This window comes from Trichomycterus rosablanca, chromosome 8 (genome assembly GCF_030014385.1).
Source record: "Trichomycterus rosablanca isolate fTriRos1 chromosome 8, fTriRos1.hap1, whole genome shotgun sequence".
Lineage (NCBI taxonomy): Eukaryota > Metazoa > Chordata > Actinopteri > Siluriformes > Trichomycteridae > Trichomycterus > Trichomycterus rosablanca.
In genome coordinates, this window is record NC_085995.1 from 38,977,042 (window position 1) to 38,998,986 (window position 21,945).

At 43.3% G+C, this 21,945-nt stretch overlaps 1 protein-coding gene across 1 annotated transcript; it reads left to right on the forward strand.

The window, feature by feature from the left end:
* Window positions 1-6,252: 6,252 nt before the first annotated feature.
* Window positions 6,253-21,917, forward strand: wfs1b (Wolfram syndrome 1b (wolframin)). Its single transcript, XM_063000874.1, has 8 exons — window positions 6,253-6,323; window positions 8,718-8,939; window positions 10,342-10,418; window positions 14,430-14,574; window positions 14,650-14,823; window positions 14,904-14,981; window positions 16,479-16,636; window positions 18,299-21,917. The coding sequence occupies exons 2-8, from the start codon at window positions 8,720-8,722 to the stop codon at window positions 20,132-20,134; spliced, it is 2,688 nt and encodes an 895-aa protein (XP_062856944.1). The 5' UTR covers window positions 6,253-6,323; window positions 8,718-8,719; the 3' UTR covers window positions 20,135-21,917.
* Window positions 21,918-21,945: the final 28 nt, after the last annotated feature.

A 21,945-nucleotide genomic window follows, 5' to 3' on the forward strand; every position in this document is an offset into this window, starting at 1 on the left:
ATAACAGTGTAAATTTATTCTTCCCTCAAAATAACTCAATATACAGCCATTAATGTCTAAACCACCGGCAACAAAAGTGAGTACACCCCTAAGAGACTACACCCCTAAATGTCCAAATTGAGCACTGCTTGTCATTTTCCCTCCAAAATGTCATGTGATTTGTTAGTGTTACTAGGTCTCAGGTGTGCATAGGGAGCAGGTGTGTTCAATTTAGTAGTACAGCTCTCACACTCTCTCATACTGGTCACTGAAAGTTCCAACATGGCACCTCATGGCAAAGAACTCTCTGAAGATCTTAAAAGACGAATTGTTGCGCTACATGAAGATGGCCAAGGCTACAAGAAGATTGCCAACACCCTGAAACTGAGCTGCAGCACAGTGGCCAAGATCATCCAGCGTTTTAAAAGAGCAGGGTCCACTCAGAACAGACCTCGCGTTGGTCGTCCAAAGAAGCTGAGTGCACGTGCTCAGCGTCACATCATACTGCTGTCTTTGAAAGATAGGCGCAGGAGTGCTGTCAGCATTGCTGCAGAGATTGAAAAGGTGGGGGGTCAGCCTGTCAGTGCTCAGACCATACGCCGCACACTACATCAAATTGGTCTGCATGGCTGTCACCCCAGAAGGAAGCCTTTTCTGAAGTCTCTACACAAGAAAGCCCGCAAACAGTTTGCTGAAGACATGTCAACAAAGGACATGGATTACTGGAACCATGTCTCATGGTCTGATGAGACCAAGATTAATTTGTTTGGTTCAGATGGTCTCAAGCATGTGTGGCGGCAATCAGGTGAGGAGTACAAAGATAAGTGTGTCATGCCTACAGTCAAGCATGGTGGTGGGAATGCCATGGTCTGGGGCTGCATGAGTGCAGCAGGTGTTGGGGAGTTACATTTCATTGAGGGACACATGAACTCCAATATGTACTATGAAATACTGAAGCAGAGCATGATCCCCTCCCTCCGGAAACTGGGTCGCAGGGCAGTGTTCCAGCATGATAATGACCCCAAACACACCTCTAAGACGACCACTGCTTTATTGAAGAGGCTGAGGGTAAAGGTGATGGACTGGCCAAGCATGTCTCCAGACCTAAACCCAATAGAACATCTTTGGGGCATCCTCAAGCGGAAGGTGGAGGAGCGCAAAGTCTCGAATATCCGCCAGCTCCGTGATGTCGTCATGGAGGAGTGGAAAAGCATTCCAGTGGCAACCTGTGAAGCTCTGGTAAACTCCATGCCCAGGAGAGTTAAGGCAGTTCTGGGAAATAATGGTGGCCACACAAAATATGGACACTTCAGGAACTTTCACTAAGGGGTGTACTCACTTTTGTTGCCGGTGGTTTAGACATTAATGGCTGTATATTGAGTTATTTTGAGGGAAGAATAAATTTACACTGTTATATAAGCTGCACACAGACTACTTTTCATTGTGTTAAAGTGTCATTTTGTCAGTGTTGTCCCATGAAAAGATATACTTAAATATCTGCAGAAATGTGAGGGGTGTACTCACTTTTGTGATACACTGTATATATGATGAAAAAGTCAATGTAAATAAACCAACGTCCCCATCCCCCTTTCTCCCAGAAACACAGCTGGACCCAGCCTGGCCCCACCAATTAAAATGCAGCAGTATTAGCACCACTTTAGGGAAAGTAAATGAGGTGAAGGAATGTAATAAGAGTGCAGGAAGATGTGGATGAATGAACGTAAGTGAAGTTCAAATGTTTGTCAGATGGAAGAGAGGCAATAAGAGGAGGAGGATGTTTCCGTATTGAGTGATGTGGAAAATCAGCCTCAGAAACACCACTGTAATGGCATGAGTGTGACCCAGATTCTCCCATTTACACACACACACACACACACACACACACATTCGTCTCTTATTCACTAGTACACACACAGACATTCCCCAAGGCACCACCCCTTCAGAGGGAATCACCCACTCAGTCAGTCCCATTTATTCCCATAAAATAGCCATGGTATTTTTTTGGTAGGTGGGAGGAACCCAGAGTATCAGAGAACACTCATGTGAACAAGGGGAAAACGTGCCAGATTCCTCACAGACCCAAAACCAGATTTAAACCCTGGTTTTCAGGACTTTTAGTGGCGTGTTTATGGTGTGTTCCGACATGGATAATGTGCCAATGCAGATCAAAGTAACTACATTCCATTTTTATTCATTTTTAGTAAACGCTTATCCTGATCTAGATCCTAGTGGGTCTGGAACACACCCATTAACACTGAGCACAAGGCCCTGGACAGGGTGCCTGGCTCTGACACACCTAAGCATTCAGTCAGTCACATTAAGATGCATATTAGAGCGACCAATCTACTTATTAATAATAAAGATGTGTACTGCATTGTACTATATTGTACTGTATTGTACCATACTGTACTGTATTGTTCTATACTGTAATATATTGTATTGTACTATGCTGTACTGTACTGTATTAAAGTACAGTCTATAAATGTATATAAAAGGGCCAGTGATAGCTCAGTGGTTAATCTACTGGATTAGTAAACAGAAGGTTGCCAGTTCAAGCCCTGCCACCACCAAGTTGCCACTGTTGGGTCCCTGAGCAAGGCCCTTAACCCTAAGTTGCTCATTGTGTAAGTCGCTTTGGATAAAAGCGTCTGCTAAATGCTGAAAATGTATTAACTGTATTGTACTGTACTCTATTGTGCATTACTGTACTGCATTATATTGTACTCTACTGTATTGTACTATGCTGTACTGTACTGTACGGCGTTGTACTGTATTGTACTGTGCTGTACTGTATTGTTTTGTACTGTACTGTGCTGTACTGTACTATATAGTATTGCACTGTGTTGTACTGTATTGTACTGTAATGTACTGCACTATATTATATTGTCCTGCACTGTATTGTACTCTACTGTATTGTACTATGGTGTACTGTAATAAACTGTATTATACTGTATTACACTGTGATGTACTGTATTGCACTGTATGTGTGTGTAGGTGAAAATGAAACTTCTTTCCAGCTCAACCCTGATCTAGTTACACTACCAGCCAGACCAGGACTGAATCACTCCCTCCCTGCATGGCTCTCTCTGGGTTGAATGTAAGAGCAGCCAGTGCTGGAGTGGTTTTCAGACTAAATAATGCATTAGCTGGAGCAAACACGTGGTCCATGAGCTGGTGTTTATGAAAGAGGCTGCAGGGTGGAGCTGAACATTTTCTAAGTGGAATGACTGACTAATGGAGAGATGATGCTCTAGATTTTATTACAATAGAGCGCTCTGAATAAGAAAGCTTTTAAGGTCTAGCTGGTGTAGATTTTATCACTGTATGTCATTTTTATTTTTTACCACTACTGGTCAGGGTCACAGTGTGTCCAGTTTCCCCAGAATCACTGGGTGCGAACACCCCACCTCCCTGTAGAAATGGCCTAAAACTATTACTGAGCATTGAACTCCAGTAAAATACTCCACACTCATTGACTACAGCAGAGGAAACCAGTTAATTGTAGTCAATAGCAAATAATGCCATATAATAGGCCATTCAGCCTTCATGAGGTAAACCTGGTTTTATTGTCTGTGAAAGTTGCAAGCCACGTGGTCACTGCACATGTGGTCAAGTTAAGTAAGTCAGTGTGTTTGCAGGATAATGCACACACTGCTCCTTCGAGCAGAAAACTGAATATTACACTGATCAGCCATAACATTAAAACCACCTCTACACTGGTGGTGGTGTGTTAGTGTGTGTTGTGCTGCTATGAGTGGATCAGACACAGCAGCGCTGCTGGAGTTTTTAAATACCGTGTCCACTCACTGTCCACTCTATTAGACACTCCTACCTAGCTAGTCCACCTTGTAGATGTAAAGTCAGAGACGATCGCTCATCTATTGCTGCTGTTTGAGTTGGTCATCTTCTAGACCTTCATCAGTGGTCAAAGGATGCTGCCCACGGGGCGCTGTTGTCTTGATATTTTTAGTTGGTGGACTATTCTCAGTCCAGCAGTGACAGTGAGGTGTTTAAAAACTGATCCACTCATACCAGCACAACACACACTAACACAGTGCTGAGAATGATCCACCATCCAAATAATACGTACTCTGTGGTGGTCCTGAGTCCTGACCATTAAAGAACAGCATGAAAGGGGGCTAACAAAGCATGCAGAGAAACAGATGGACTACAGTCAGTAATCGTAGAACTGCAAAGTGCTTCTATATGGTAAGTGGAGCTGATAAAATGGACAGTGAGTGTAGAAACAAGGAGGTGGTTTTAATGTTATGGCTGATCAGTGTATATTTTCTGTTGTACCATGAGAGCAAAGCTGAAATAGAATCTGTTTATCAATGTAAAGCAGCTGAAGGGTCTCTGGGACTCCAAAATTTATGTTGTTTAAACACCCATGAAGTAGAAAGTTTATGTGCTCAATTTTTCAATCCAGTTAAACTGGATTTTCAACAACTACGTCAGAATAAACAAGCCAGCAGCTACAAATGATGTGTACAGTGACAATAACTTCTCAATAAAGCAGCTTGTAGACTGGGTCATCACAGCTTGTCTGCCATTTGTCTTACATCTAGCAAGTCTTTGTACAACAGTTTAAGTTCATGTGCATTTCGAAATACACTGAAAACACCGTGTCCACTCACTGTCCACTCTGTTAGACACTCCTATCAAGGTGGTTGGTCCTGTGGCTGTTCTAAACATTAAGAAACAGGGTGAAAAGAGGGTTAACAAAATATGCAGATGGATTACAGTCTGTAGCTGTAGAACTACAAAGTCATCCTATGTGGTAAATGCTTTAAGTTGATAAAATAGACAGTGAGGGCAGAAACAAGAGGGTGGTTTTAATGATATGGCTGTTTGGTGTATTTCCTTCATTTCAGTGGTTACAGCGCCCTCTATTCTTCACATTGGCAAATGAAACACTGATTAGGATTTTGGTTTATTATCACTGCTGCTGTTTTAAGAAATAAATTGGATATAAATCTCACAACCCAATATTTTTGATGTGATTAAGTAATGTAGAGTAGTTCCATGGATCAGTTTGTATCTTAAACATATACTGATGAGCCAAAACATTAGAACCCCTAAGCAAGAAATGCGCATTGTGAGGTGTGTCTGGAGTCCTGGAGTGGACTTGCAGGATTCCATACACTTACTTTTAAATGCGCTTATTTATAACTGGCTGCAAGTAGCCAATGTACCTACCTGCATACATTTTACTTCCTTTACTGCCTGCCTACCTACCTACCTAGTACCAACCAACCAACCAGACAACCTGGAGAAACGTGGGGTGATTACAGATCACCAAAATACACACAAACACTAACTTTTGTTCAAACCAAGGATTCTAAAGCTGTATGGCACCCACACTGCCAGCCATATGTTGAAAGTACTCTGCTAAGAATATACAGTCGTGTAAAACCAGTATAGTCTTGACAATGCCAAATAAAATGTTACGGCTGTGCTTCAGTGGCAGTGGTAGCTCAGTAGTTAAGGTACTTGACTAGTAATCCAAATGTTGCCGGTTCAAGCCCCCATCACCGCCAAGTCGCCACTGTTGGGCCCCTGAGCAAGACTCTCAAACCTCAATTGCTCAAGTTGCTTTGGATAAAAGCGTCTGCTAAAAGCCAAAAATGTAAATGCTTCATTAATGAAAAATCTGTAATTAAGAAGCGTCATTCTAAAGCTTGGAGACAGATAGATACTATTATAAATAGATAGATAGACAGACAGACAGACAGATATATATTACAACAGCTCAAGGTACATCAGAGAAAAGTGAGTAAAAGACTCAAATCAATTCCTCAATGCTTCATTAATGAAAATCTGTAATTAAGAAGTGATATTCAAAAGCGTGAAGACTGTTATAGCTGCAACAGGGGTTTTGTAATAGGCTTGTGGAAAGACTCAAGACGAAGAAGACCAAGAATAAGCTGGATTGACAACATCACGATGTGGATTGCATTATCAGACACTACGAGACAAGGGCGCCTGAGAAAGCTAACCAGTTGTGCAGCCAACCATCGCAAAGACAGTGGCGAACACTTGGAATGGGATTCCCATTCGTCACATGGTAGATGTTTTGGCTTGTATAGGGCTTTTATTTTGGCAGGCTGTGAGCTCATAGGAAGTCTGATCTAAAGCGTCATGCGTTGGTGTCCAATCCAGCAGTGAAAGGAGGAGGAGAGCAACAGCTGGACAGCTTCACCTTTCTGTATTTTCTGTTCTTTATCAACACTGTAGAGCTTTTAATCCAGTTATACCACCAGACAACGAGACAATGAGGACTCGATGTGTTTATTAGGAGTCTGAGATGCATGTCTGATTGTGATTAGACAGATCAGAGCTAGGTGAGTGAATCTAATTTGTGTTTGTGTGTATTTTTGTTGTCGATCATGTAAAAGCTGCGCAGCTGTGCACTGTTCACATATATAACCCTAGTTCACGGTATTCCGCACACACCAGTGTAAACACAATGCCGCTTGTCTGAAAGTCAAATTAACCAAGATAATGTCTAATCCTAAATCCCAGTCCTAATTTGTTTCAGTTTCGGTTAGTCAATTTAATCCCAAAAGCCTGTATGTACTGACTGAAGTGCGGTCTGGAAGGCTGGTGGTGGTAACAGACATCCGTCCAGCGTCAGTGTTCCATCATTAAATCCTCTAATACTGCTGTCTCACTGTTTATAAAATACCTCATTAGTATTTCCCCAAATTAAACAGGTCAGATGAGCCAAATTCATGATCATGGTCAGTCGTACGGAACACTGATGCTGTACGAAATACCGGTGTTTTTATGACGGCGGGTGATTTGTGTGATCTAACATCAAAGGCGATCTTCAAAGATCAAGAGAAGGTTGAAAGAACTCAAGTAGCCCAAAATATAATAATAAATAATGATGGTAAATCTTGTGATGCTCTTTTAATATTTTATTTCAGTCAGTTCAGTGTAACACTCTTACACACACACACACACACAGACACACACACACACACACACACACACACACACACACACACACACACACACACACACACACTCAGAGAGAGAGAGAGAGAGAGAGAGAATTGAGGGGGTTTTTGAGGCCAGTGATATTTGAACCTGTGCTCTATATCGGTACCAGGACTTTACACACATTGTTGTCCGACTGTTGGTGATTAGCTGAGATCACCATATATACATCCATCCCTCAGTTCATGTATTCATCCATCCATCCATCCATCCATCCATCCATCAGTTCCTCATTTATTTAACCAACCAACCCACCCATTCATCATCTGTCCATCCCACAGTGCATATAATTATCCACGGTGGCTCTGTGGGTATCACTGTCGCCTCACAAGCAAGAAGGTCCAGGGTTCGATCCCCAGGTGGGCCGTTCCGGGTCCTTTCTGTGTGGAGTTTGCATGTTCTCCCCGTGTCTTATTGGGTTTCCTCTGGGTGCTCCGGTTTCCTCCCACAGTCCAAACACGTACAGTTGAGGTGAATTGGAGATACAAAATTGTCCAAGACTGTGTTCGATATCACCTTGTGTAATGAGTAACTAACGTTTCTGTCATGAATGTAACCAGAAGTGTAAAACATGGCGTTACAATCCTAATAAAACAAACAAATTCATCTATCCATCGTTCATATCCAGTTCATATATTCATCCATCAATCCATATATTCATTCATTCATTTATCCCTCAGTTCATTTACGCATCCACCCACCCACTCATCCATCCATCATCCCTTAATTCATATATTCATCTGAATTTACATATACATACATCTATCGATCCATCCATCCATCAGTTCATATATCCATTCTTCCACCTCTTAGTTCATATATATTTGTCCACCCATTCCACATAAATATATTCATCCATCCATCATCCATTAATTCATTCATTATTCATTCATCTTTTTTCTGTCAGTTTATAAAATTATCAATTCATTTATTCATCCATCCCTCAGTTCATTAATTCATTCTTTCATCTCTTAGTTCATATATTTATCCACCCATTCCTTATGTATCCATCCATTCATTTATACATTCATCCCTCAGTTCATATATCCATCCATCCATCCATCCATCCCTCAATTTATATATTTATCCACCCATCCATCCATCCCTCAATTTATATATTTATCCACCCATCCATCCATCCCTCAATTTATATATTTATCCACCCATCCATCCATCCCTCAATTTATATATCCATCGATCCATCCATCCCTCAATTTATATATTTATCCACCCATCCATCCATCCCTCAATTTATATATCCATCCATCCATCCCTCAATTTATATATTTATCCACCCATCCATCCCTCAATTTATATATCCATCCATCCATCCCTCAATTTATATATTTATCCACCCATCCATCCATCCATCCCTCAATTTATATATCCATCCATCCCTCAATTTATATATTTATCCACCCATCCATCCATCCCTCAATTTATATATCCATCCATCCATCCATCCCTCAATTTATATATTTATAAATATTTCTTCTTCTGTTTTAAAGCAGTTTTGCAAAAACGAGTAGCCTAAAATACATTGGAGCACTTCTCTCCTCATCATTGCCACTGAGAGGCTTAAAAATCCCAACAACAATGCTGCACCTGATACACACCTGACACATACTTTAAGCAGATGGGTTTTGGGATGGGTACAGAGAGGTATTATGTATAGACAGACAATTTAACCCGTTCTATATCTTGTTCTTTATTTGTATTTCTCTTTTTATTAGAAATGGACTCATGTCCTCAAGGGTCTCCACCTTCTACCCCTGCTGCTCGCATCTCTCTAGCATCTCTTATATCTGAACAAACCCCTTGTACAGCGTCCTGCTCTTCCACGCCCAACACCTCAGCTAGGGTGTCTCCAGCCCCTCAGTCTACCCCACAGAGAGGTCGTGCTCAGCTGAACGCAGCTAGCGATGTGACCTCCGAAGGCGCTTCACCCCCTGCAGGTACACTCACACACTGACAGGCAAATGACACACCTGAGCTGATCCATGCAGCAAAGTGGTGCAGCAGCATGGCTCCAGAGACCTGGGTTTGATCCTCGCCTTTAGTAACGTGCAGAAAATGGGCTGACTGTTTTAAACTGCTTTTATGTGTGAGTGAGTGGTTAAATGGGTAAGCGTGCATTGCCAGGAGATGGACTGGTTTCGTGTCCAGTATTTCCAGATGACCCTGGACCTGCCATTACCCTAAATGGAACCTTTGCATAAATCCTGGCTGGGCCAATCACTGCGTGTGTGGCCACACTGTCAAGCGCGCATGCAAAAAGGACATTTAAATTAGGACAAGCCCCAGGTTGCACTCTCACACACTCAAACACTCAAACACTCACACACTCGAGTTCCTGAGCAAAGAGTCACTGTATAAGCATGACCAAGCACAGTGTTAAATCACTTTAGCTTAGTGACCTCTGCTCCATTTGTGTCTATGTGTGTTACCTTGTACCTTCCAAAACATGCATAAGGTGGATTGGCTGCTCCAAACTGACTGGGTGTGTATGAGTGAATGAGTGTGTGACGCCATGTGATGGCCTGGCATCACAAAATCATTTTCGGGACAAAGTTGCAGCAGGTCTTGGTGACCTCTGCTCCATATTGGTCCATGTGGGTTACCTTGCACCTTCCAAAACAAGCATAAAGTGGATTGGCAACTCTAAATTCACCCTAGGTACGTGTGAGTAAATGAGTGAGTGTGTAATGCCATGCAATGATCTGGCCTTAACCCTGTACAGGATGTGTTCTTGCTTTGTGCACCGAAATTTTCTCTACGTATATGTAATCAATGGAGTGAAAATGTGTGTGTGTGTGTGTGTGTGTGTGTGTGTGTGTGTGTGTGTGTGTGTGTGTGTGTGTGTGATGTTCCTGTGACCCAGATCAAGATGAAGCTGTTAGCTAAAATATATATATAAAACAAGGGTCCCATAAAGTCAAAAGTTATAGGTTTAGTGCCATCCAGGAACACCGAGTACAGTGTGGGAATGTCCTGTACGGGTCACCGGCTTTCTGCAGGCGACTCACATCACACACTCATCCATTCACTGGCTCATACAGAGGGGATTCACAGCAGCCAACACACCCTCTGTACGTTTTTGGAAGCAGGAAGGAAAAGCAGTTTAGTCCAGGGGCAAACATCCTGAGACTCCTGAGCAGGTCTCCAGGATCCCAGCACCACCATGCAGCCTATAAAGTGACCAGAAAATACAATTCTATTATCATGTGGAACTATTTGTATGACAACTCAAGGTTATAAACCAGAAATAACCGTGACCCTGCGGCACAATCACCAGGCTGACGTGGGTGGGTGATAACGTTCTGCGTTTTGCATTCTGTTCTGTCTCTAATCTCACAGGGGACGTTCCAGAGCAGCTGAACATAGACGAGCTTAAACACAGGGCTAAGAACGGAGACTCCAAAGCACAGACAGAGGTCAGAAAACACACACACATGCCTACATACACTGATCAGCCATAACATTAAAACCACCTCCTTGTTTCTACACTCACTGTCCATTTTATCAGCTCCACTTACCATATACAAGCACTTTGTAGTTCTACAATTACTGACTGTAGTCCATCTGTGTCTCTGCATGCTTTGTTAGCCCCCTTTCATGCTGTTCTTCAATGGTCAGGACTCTCCCACGACCACTACAGAGCAGGTATTATTCAGGTGGTGGATCATTCTCAGCACTGCAGTGACACTGACATGGTGGTGGTGTGTTAGTGTGTGTTGTGCTGGTATGAGTGGATCGGACACAGCAGCGCTGCTGGAGTTTTTATCCAGCCAACAGCGCCCCGTGGGCAGCGTCCTGTGACCACTGATGAAGGTCTAGAAGATGACCGACTCAAACAGCAGCAATAGATGAGCGACCGTCTCTGACTTTACATCTACAAGGTGGAGCAACTAGGTAGGAGTGTCTAATGGAGTGGACAGTGAGTGGACACGGTATTTAAAAACTCCAGCAGCGCTGCTGTGTCTGATCCACTCGTACCGGCACAACACACACTAACACACCACCACCATGTCAGTGTCACTGCAGTGCTGAGAATCATCCACCACCTAAATAATACCTGCTCTGTGGTGGTCCTGTGGGGGTCCTGACCATTGAAGAACAGGGTGAAAGCAGGCTATAAAGGTATGTAGAGAAACAGATGGACTACAATCAGTAATTGTAGAACTACAAAGTGGAGCTGATAAAATGGACAGTGAGTGTAGAAACAACGAGGTGGTTTTAATGTTATGGCTGATCAGTGTATAATTTCCAAAGGATCGACACAGAACGTTCTGTGTAGCATGGCTTTCTCAGTCCTTGTTACCGGCTATAATTAACTACAGCAATTATTATTTTCTGTGCTCACATAATTAAGGCTAATTTGACTGCACCCATTAAAAGTACTTTAAGGTCAGACAAACAAACCACTGGGGCCCTGCGATGGATTGGCATCCGAACCCTCTACCACCCTGACCAGTACTGTAGTGGAACACAGTATCTGAATATTAGTATTACGCTGCTCGTGTAGTAAATCCTCACAGTCATATTATTGCTTGTTGAAGTGCAGCTGGAGTGGAAAGTACAGAGATAAGCAACATGTCTGTCTTAAGCCTTTGCAAGATGCTGTTTGCAGATAAGGAACAACGGTTACCAGAGAATGTTTTACTCCCAAGCTTTAGAGGGAGCGCTGAAACTGTAACGTGACTAGAGCGCTGTACAGGGAGGCCCACAGGTTCTTTGTTCTTCAGCTAATACTCTGCTCTAAGAACCCACTACAGAACTTCTGTCCACAGAGAAATGTAATGAGTTTGCTCATTTCTTCTGTGAAAAAATCAAAACTATTAGACTGACCATTAACTCCACTCAGTCAAACAATAAAACCATGCTGCCCCTACAGACACCTAAAAATAACATGACTATTATGTCACAATTTAATACAATAGACCAAAAAACTCTGGAGAAAACAGTTCAGCATCTTAAATCATCGACATGTTGTCTCGACATACTGCCATCTGAATTTTTTAAAACTATTTTTAACTCTGTAAAAACTGATTTGCAACAAATAGTTAATGGCTCACTATCATCAGGCGTTTTCCCAAAATCACTTAAAACAGCTGCCATTAAACCACTCCTAAAAAAGAGAACTCTGGATGCGTCTGTGTTAAACAACTACAGGCCGATCTCAAATCTTCCTTTCACAGCTAAGATCATTGAGAAAGTTGTCTACAATCAAGTCAGCAGTTTTTTGAATTCCAGTGGTTCTTTTGACAAATTTCAGTCAGGCTTTCGAGCTCACCACAGCACTGAAACGGCTCTCATAAAAGTGTTAAATGATCTACGGCTGAATAGTGACTCAGGTAAAATATCAGTTCTGGTTTTACTGGATCTTAGTGCAGCCTTCGACACTGTAGATCACAGAATACTGCTGGACAGGTTGGAAAACTGGGTTGGACTTTCCGGAACAGTCCTTAATTGGTTCAGGTCTTACTTAAAAGACCGCAGTTACTTTGTCACTATTGGCAGCTATGAATCTGACAGAGTGGCTATGACATGTGGAATCCCCCAGGGATCAGTTCTCGGACCTCTCCTGTTCAATCTTTATATGCTGCCATTAGGCCAAATGCTACAGGCTAACAACATTGATTACCATAGTTATGCAGATGACACACAGATATATCTGGCTCTCTCACCAGATGATTACAGCCCAATAGATTCAGTGTCAGTGTTTAGAGGACATCAATAAATGGATGAGCCAGAATTTTTTACAGTTAAATAAGGACAAAACAGAGATTGTCGTGTTTGGCAACAAAGAAAAGAGGTCTAGTGTCATTGAACACCTCAGTTCCCGGGCTCTAAAAACCAAAGACCAAGTCCGAAATCTTGGCGTTCTAATAGACTCAGATCTTACATTCACCAGCCATATTAAAACCATCACCAAAACAGCCTTCTACCATCTTAGAAATATAGCCAAAATCAAGGGTCTAGTGTGCCAACAAGACCTAGAGAAGCTGATCCATGCTTTTATCTCCAGTAGGGTGGACTATTGTAATGGTCTCTTAACTGGACTTCCCAAAAAGACCATTAAACAGTTACAGCTCATTCAGAACGCTGCTGCAAGAGTTTTAACTAAGACGAAGAGAACTGAGCACATCACTCCAGTTCTAAAATCTCTACACTGGCTTCCGGTTAGTTACAGAACAGAATTTAAAGTGCTGCTACTGGTCTATAAATCACTGAATGGGTTCGGCCCAGAATACATCTCAGAAATGTTCAGAGAATATAAACCCAGTAGATCTCTTAGATCCATGGACTCAGGTCAGCTAGTAGAGCCCAGAGTCCAAACTAAACATGGTGAAGCAGCATTTAGCTGTTGGGCTGCATATAACTGGAACAGACTGCCAGGAGATATTAGATGTTCCTCAAACATAGAAATCTTTAAATCCAGGTTAAAAACTTTTCTTTTTTCTTGTGCCTATGATTGAGCTCGATATTTTTACTATTACCCTCATTTTACCATATTTCTTTTAGTCTTGTTTTAATTCCATATTCTCTAAACTGTAAGGTATATTTTACTATATTTTCTTTTAGTTTTTATGTTTTATTTGCTTATTTCTCTTGTTTTAATTTCGTATTTACCAATTTGTAGGGTATATTTTACAATATTTTCTTTTAATTTTTCAAGTTCTTAATTTTTATCTCTCTTGTTTGAATTTCATGTTTTTAATTGTAACTAAATGTTTGCAAGAAGTCTTTCTGAGGTTCTAGATCTCAGGAATGTTTTAATGCTTTTAATTTTTAATTTTTAATTTTTCCTTATGTAAAGCACTTTGAATTGCCACTGTGTATGAAAGGTGCTATACAAATAAACTTGCCTTGCCTTGCCTTACAGTACAAAGCCATGGTAAAAAAATGGAAAATTAGGGCAGTTGTAGCCTAGTAGTTAGGGTAGTGGACTAGCAATCGAAAGGTCGCTGGTTCAAGCCTCACCACTACTAGTTTGCCACTGTTAGGCCCTTGAGCAAGGCCCTTAACCCTCAATTGCTTAGACAACATACTGTCACAGTACTGTAAGTCGCTTTGGATAAAAGCGTCTGCAAAATGCTGAAAATGTCAATGAGATTAAATAAGTGGGGGTGGTGCGGTGGGTAGCACTGTCGCCTCGCAGGAAGAAGAGCCTGGGTTCGATTTCTCAGCCCGGCGGTCAAGGTCCTTTCTGTGTGGAGTTTGCATGTTCTCCCTGCGTCTGTGTGGGTTTCATTCGGGAGCTCCAGTTTCCTCCCACAGTCCAAACGCATGCAGTCAGGTCAACTGGAGTTGGACCGGTGACCTGTCCGCAGTGTTTCCTGCCTTTCGCCCAATTAATTGCACCATAGCAACCCTGACCAGGATAACGCAGTGGTAAAACAGATAGTGAATGAATGATTTCCGAGGCCTTAAATTTTTTGCAGGTTGGCAGGTACTACTTACGACTCTCTGAGCACGAAGATGAGGAGGTGAGCAGTGTCACCGCGGTAACCTGGCTCCTTCAAGCAGCCAGAAATGGTCGTAGGGATGCTGTAAAGCTGCTCCAGTTCTGCCTGCACGAACGCAAAGGTAAGCTCCATCAGCGCCCGCTCGGACTTTCGTTCGGGACCGAGCGGGTAACTAAAGAACCCGTGTATCCGACAGGCATCACAGCTGAGAACAGAGATGAAGTTTGTGCCCTGGCGTCCGAGTCGCGTTTCGAGCGAGCGGTCAGGAAAGCAGCTCTGTGCATGTACTGGAAACTCAATCCAGAGAGGAAAAGAAAGGTGACTGCATCGGAACTGCTGGAAAACATCAGTCATGTAAACACAGAGACAGGTAAGTGTCTGGCATATCGGTCGAATTCCAGACGCGGCGACTTCTGCCCTGACCGAACAGTGTTCCTTCTGCTCCTGTAGATGGTGCCAGTAGCAGCCCTCTCTCAGGATCAGCTCAGAAGCAGAGGAAGATCCTGGAAAGTCTTGTCTCGTCCAATGGTACGACCATACACGAGGGCAGGGGTGCCCACACTTAAGTGGCTTGAGATCTACTATTTCAGTCGACAGGTCATCGTGATCTACTTTTTATGGTTGGCCTCTTTTAAAATTTGCTTCAGTTCCTATATTGATGTTCAGCTTTACAGGGCGAGCGAGTGAAAATCACACTGACCTTATTCTGATGATTTGTACTAAATGGTGTCGGTCAGGTTTATGTAGAATGGACAGTAGCTGCTGATGCCAATTCTTGAGCAGGCTTCCAAGTGTTCATCAGTAAGGGTGGACCCATATTTACACTTAATTATTTGTATGTGGGAAAAGGCTGATTCACACAAGTAGGTTGATCCAAAAATAGTCAAAATTGTTTCACATTTTCCTGTTTGGATGTTTTTCCTCAGCCAGCGAGTTCCTAAATTGTCCAGCAGAGGCGCTTGACTCCATATGAGTGTCAGATTGTAGGGTAAAAATGTATCCGTCAGCTTCTTCCACATATGAACCAAACAGCATCTCTGCAGTGGTCTCGCCCGAATCTAAGCGTTTTTGGTTTCTTTGTGCTTGGTTGCGCACTCATCTTGACAAACAGTGGAGGTTACAAAAGGAAAAATGCAAACTGGCGCAAACTGTAAAGAGTGGGGGCTACTGGCTACTGATGAATGAAAACTTTCTATATTAGCGGTGCTTTAGGCGGGCTGAGGTAAGCTTTGGTAACAAACCTCAAATTAAAGAAGCAGTGGCCACATTTCAAGTCGATCACGTTGACCTGTTTGAATGAGGCGCGATCTACCAGCGTGCACTGTGCCATCGACTGGTAGATCGCTATCGACGTATCGGGCACCCCTTCACTAGGGTGACCATACGTCCTCTTTTTGCCGGACATGAACCTTTTTTTGGACCTAAATAATGCGTCCGACCGGGATTTCTAAATTACCAAAGATGTCCAGGATTCGGCTTTTGTAGTCTGCGTGCTCTACTATTTGTGTATTTTTGCACTGATTTCACCTTTCTCTTTAGAGCCCACCTTCTCGCACTTCTCTTAAAAAATGCCCAAGCGCAAAAAAGAAACATTCACAGACGAGTTACAGAAAAAAATCTGTGTTTTTGTCTCGGTCGGGATCCTTGGGAAGCACTAAGATAGAGGTTATTATATTGCAGTGATAGCACCACATTCTGAAATAACTCTATTTATATTTGTTAATATTATTGTTTTGGGCTGTACATTGAATTGAAAGTAATAAGATTTGATTATCTGACCATAAATGCATTTGTTAGTTGTCTTGTTTACAAAAAAATAGCTGTTTATGTATTAAAGCTCAATAACATAGTTGGATGGTTATTGATGAATTTGTCAAATATTTAAACCCCAACTTTATACACATCGCCATGGTGCCACCAATTACATGAAATTACTTCAATCCAACGACCCCCCTGGCCTCCGTTCTCTTTTTTGAGAACCTAAATATGGTCACCCTACATAAACTTGTTGTCGTTGCTTTCTAGGGCCGCACTACGTTGATGTTGAGGACTTTGTAGATAACGCTAAACGATACGCTCAGGGTTTTTCACCATCACCAGCTCTGGATGGAGCAGCTGTTGATGACGACGATGATGATGAGGAGTCGGTGAAGAACCCGGATGAGCTACCGCTACATCAAAAGGTACGAAAACAGGGAGGAAAACTTCTCGGTACTTGTTCATGTACCTTTACCTTATTTATTATATCGCTGTAATGCAGAAATCCACCTCTAATGTTTTTTAAATTTAGTAAAATATCTAATTATGGGCATGAGGAAAAGCATATTAGAATACATTTGTATATACTATTGCCAAGCACTTTATTAGGAACACCTGTACTTACATTTACTGACCCTTTTATGAGCTACATCTTCCATATAGAAGCACTCTATTAGTAGTCGTACATTATGTCGCCTACAGAACCCCCACTGACCAGATGATATTTGAGTGCTAGACCATTTTCAGCACCTGGTCATCTGTGTTGTTCTGGTATCTGTGTATTAGGTACAGCAGTGTTGTTGGGATAGGCCTCTTTATTAGGAACACGTACCCTGTTAGGACCTTTTTGCATGTATGTTTTGATCACAGGACGCTGTTGGCTTTATATTTTTGGTTAGAGCTCTATTCTTGTCCCAGGATTGATACTGAGATGCAGAACAGCACACATGATCATGTTAGTGTCACGGTAATGGTAATGCTTTGGTAACGTGGCTGTTTGAGGTGAAAAGATCTAAAAGACATTCACTGTGTCCAGATTAATGTAGACAGCTGACCATGAGCTGGTTGGTCCAAATCCATCAGCATAAATATTGAGTTTATTTCTTCCTGTAACTCTAAACTTTTACTCTTATCTGAATGCTTTCCATTAGATTTTGGAATGTGTTTGTTGACATTTGTGCCCATGTTGGACGGGAAAGACCTGATCTGTAACTGATGGTCTAAACTCTCCATAACAGGTTGAATAGGGTTAGGGTCAGGGCTTTGTGTTGACCACTGGAGTTCCTCTTGAAACACCTAATCTCAATTGTTAGGGTTGTCCACATACTTTTGACCATAAAGTGTGTATATACTGTACGTCCCTTCTTACTACTGAATACATGTGTTTCAGCAGCAACAATTACTAATAAATCAATTATAGAAATAAAAGTATATGCTTTTATGTATTTTATAGCATTTGTTTATGAACAAGGATGTCTGACAAGCTAATTAAAATTTTCAATACACGTGTTTGTTTCACACGGTGGCTCGGGGGGTAGCACTGTCGCCTGCTGGGTTCGATCCCCAGGCAGGGCGGTCCGGGTCCTTTCTGTGTGGAGTTTGCATGTTCTCCCCGTGTCTGCGTGGGTTTCCTCACACAGTCCAAAAACATGCAGTCAGGTTAATTGGAGACACTGAATTGCCCTATAGGTGAATGGGTGTGTGTATGTGTGTCTGCCCTGTGATGGACTGGCGCCCCGTCCAGGGTGTGACTGTGTGCCTTGCGCCCATTGAAAAGCTGGGATAGGCTCCAGCACCCTCCCTGACTGGATAAGCAGTTAAGAAAGTGAGTGAGTCTTTGTTTCACTAATTCATGACCTACATCAGGGTTTTTCAAACCCAATAATTAAATACACTTGTACGTGGACACCCACTTGTGGAGGCTTTATGTTATATCTTGTAAACCACAGTGGGACCAGATTGTCCGATTGATCAGATAAGAAAGTAAGATGCATTGTTTGTTGTCTGACCTACAAGTGTATGTATACTTTTGACCTCAACTAAATGCAAACCAATACTGACTGTTCTAAAATGTTCTGTTGCCTTAGATACTGAAGTTTCCTCTCCATGCGGTCACCGAGGTGAAGGATGTCCTGATCGACTGGGCTTCCCGCGCTGGAATGCAGTGGATCAGCGCCCTGATTCCCACTCACCATGTCAACACCCTTATTTTCTTCTTCATCATCTCCAACCTCACTCTGGAGTTCTTCCTCGTGGTCATACCCTTGGTCATCTTCTACCTCTCCTTCCTCTCCATGGTCATCTGCACTTTAAGAGTCTTCCAGAACAGCAAGGCCTGGGAGAACTTCAGGACCCTGACGTCCATGCTGGCGTACTTCGAGCCGGGGTTGGACCTGGAGCAAGCCGAGTCCAACTTCACCTGGACGCACCTGGAGCCTCACTTTTACTTCCTGCTTTCCGCACTGTTCCTCGTGCTCTCGTTCCCCGTGGCGGATAAATCCTGGCTGCGGTGTTCTGAACTGGCCACGGTGGCCGTCTTCTTCACCGTGTGCTCTTACCTGAGTCTGCGTCCGGCGGCGCAGGAGCACGCCAGGCTGGCCCTGCTGGCGCAGTTCGGTTCGGCCGTTTTCTCGTTCGCTAACGAGCTGCTGGGCGGCTGGCTGGGCCGACTCGTCGGAGGTCCCTGGTTCAGCGTCCCGATTTGTGACTGGTTGGCGCTGCACGTGGGTTTACCTTGCGTCTTGTATCTTTACGTGCTGTACCTGTGCGTCCAAATGGCCACGGCACGGGGGATGCAGGGGTCCTACAGCATGCTGCTGCCCTACCTGCTGTGCTTCATCTGGTGCGAGCTGTCCGTCACGCTTGTTCACGAGTCCACCGCGCTCGGACTCATGCGTACGGCCGTGGGCTACTTCCTCTTCTTCTTCACCCTACCTGTGCTCTCGCTGGCGCTCGCGGCCGTCCTGGTGGTGCAGCTCATCCACTGGTTCCTGGCGCTAGAGCTGACCAAGATGGTCGTCACGGTGTGCGTTTGCGTCCTGCCCGTTCTGTTGCGATGGTGGACCAGATTCAGCGTCTCTCCTCTGGCGGTTTTCCAGTCTCTGAGGCGTAGCAGCATGGTCAAGCTCATCCTGGTGTGGATCTCCGCTTTGCTTCTCTTCAGCTGGTTCTACGTGTACCGTTCGGAGGGGATGAAGGTTTATAACTCCACGCTGACGTGGCAGCAGTACAGCGATGTGTGCGGCCCCCGGGCCTGGAAGGAACACAACATGGCGCACGCCCAGATCCTCTGCAGCCACCTTGAGGGCCATCGGGTGACCTGGGAAGGTCGTTTCAAGTACGTCCGTGTGACGGAGATTGAAAACGGTGCACAATCCGTCGTCAACCTCTTGCCCGGGGTCGTGGCGGACTGGGTGCGATGCCTGTACGGGGAGGAGTACCCGGCGTGCGATGGCACCCAGCCGGGGCCGGAGGAACAGCTGTGCAAACTCAAGGACCTCACGAATCACAGGTGTCACGTGAAGCGGTTTGACCGCTACAAGTTCGAAGTGACCATGGGAATGCCGCTCGGAGACCGGAGGGGGAACGGGAGGGACACGGACGACGCGACTAAAGACATCGTGCTGCGGGCGAGTAACGAATTCCGTTCCGTCCTGTTGGCGCTCAGTTCCGGGAGCGTGGTAGAGTTCAGCACGGTTCTGGAGGGAAGGCTGGGCAGCAAGTGGCCGGTGTTTGAGCTCAAGGCTCTTCACTGCAGGACGTGTACCTCGCCTCAGGTGCCGACCCGACGCCAGGTGAAGATAGAGCAGGACTGGAGGGTCGGTGCCCGTAACGCATTCGCTTTTGCCTTTAACTTCCTGTTCCGCCCGCTGCTCACCGCTGAAGTAGAAGATGCTGCGGGATCTTCAGAAGTGGTAGTTTGATAGTTGACTCGATTAGCATTGTTTTCCCATCAGGCAGTGCAGTACACTTACTAATCCAAATCCTGATTGGGTTCCTGTGTCTAGTTTCCGCTGCATGACGGTACTTGTGACGTTAGGCCGAGTTCTCATGTAGTGATGTGGTCATAAGGTGGTGTCCAGTAATACTACTGAAAGTTTGCTCAATACACTATTCAGCTAAAAGTATTTGGACACTAGACCATAAACAAATTGCATTAAATAGAGTGATAGAGTGGCTTCTCACAAAACTTTGAAGTACGTCTGTGCCCATTCAGTCAAATGTTGGATAAGAAAGCCTCAGTTGACGTTCCAATTCATTCCAGAGCTGTTGAGTGGTGCTGAGATCAGGGCTCTGTGCAAGACAGTCATGCTAAAACAGAAAAAGAGCCTTCCCTAAACTGTTGCTGCAAAGTTGGAAGCGTGTAATTTCTTGTATATAATTTAGCAACTGTTGTGTCTGTAAGACATTAGAAGGGGCGTCCCAATACTTTTGTCCAGTATCAGCTGGCCAGGCTGATAAAAGCCATACAAATGAAACCATTTAATTTTAATGCGAGAGTCTAATATATAATCAGCGCTGCTTTAAAAGTGTCCGGACTGTGAAACCATTAGTGGGTAGAGTGATGGGTTACCAACCTCAAGGTTGTGGGTTTGAATCCTGGCTCTGCCACTCGGCCTCTGCTGGACCCTCTCGGCTCCAGGGGCGACGTACGATGCCTGACCCTGCGCCCTGACCCCGGCTTCCGAACAACCTGGGATATTAGGAACAACATTTATTGTACTGTACACGTGTAGCGTTCCATCTGCACCAGATTATATCCAGTGTGTCAGGCTCTGTCAGACCGGTGCATCCCTGGTCATAGTAACAGATTGTTTTTGGGTTTTCTTTTGAATTTATTATTCATTAGTAATAAATTATGTTAAATTATCTACCAGATGCTAAAATATATGTTTGACGTGTAATTCAGAATTTTAATTATTATGGGAAGCAGCTGAATTTTCATTCCTTAAGCACAAGCATTTATAAATGGTTTATTTTATTGATTAGAAAAATATTTTCTAATCAATATCAGATTTCTACAAATCATTTAAACCATCAAAGTCACAGTTATATTATAATATACACTAATATCAATTATTTTCTTTACATTACTGCAAGTTTTAAGTGATGGTGTAAATACATAGAACCTATAACGTAACCAGTTCAGGAGAGATGTGGACGTGTTCTGTAAGGCGTGTCACCAAAGATTATGGATGTTAGGTCATGCCTGGTGTCTAGGACTTCACTTATTAATAAATAGATTATTAAATGAACCTTAGTGTGTCTTAGACGACCTGTTTAATATTTAAAAAGAGTGTATTTTTTGATAAACATTATTCATTATTATATATTACTTATTATTATATTACTTTTTTGTTGTGTATAAAACAAACACTGCATTATTGTAACAGCAGAACAAAATAAATGCTTGACAAGTAAACCAGATAAACAGAGTAATAGTGCAGTACAGATTATTCTACACAAAAACACTATTTCTGATTATTATCTCACTGTATGATGATGTGAGAATATGTCCTGAATATCAGCCCGGGTTCGATCCAGATGCACAGATTCCACCCACATTCACACCTACACGTACCTATAAATACCCACCGCTCACCTCACTCCCACTGAGCTGGTCTCTCTTCCTACAGTTCCATAAACTGATTCTTTATGACTGTAATGTTACACTATGATGAATAAAATCGAGTCTGATTTTATTAACCTGATTGTCTGTGTGCTTGTCTGCACA

Bases quoted from the DNA above. Each gene is read 5' to 3' on its own strand.
- wfs1b (XM_063000874.1), top strand. From the start codon at position 8,720: ATGGACTCATGTCCTCAAGGGTCTCCACCTTCTACCCCTGCTGCTCGC. The intron at 14,575-14,649 runs GTAAGCTCCATC...TGTATCCGACAG, and splicing joins CTGCCTGCACGAACGCAAAG to GCATCACAGCTGAGAACAGA. The intron at 14,982-16,478 runs GTACGACCATAC...GTTGCTTTCTAG, and splicing joins AAGTCTTGTCTCGTCCAATG to GGCCGCACTACGTTGATGTT.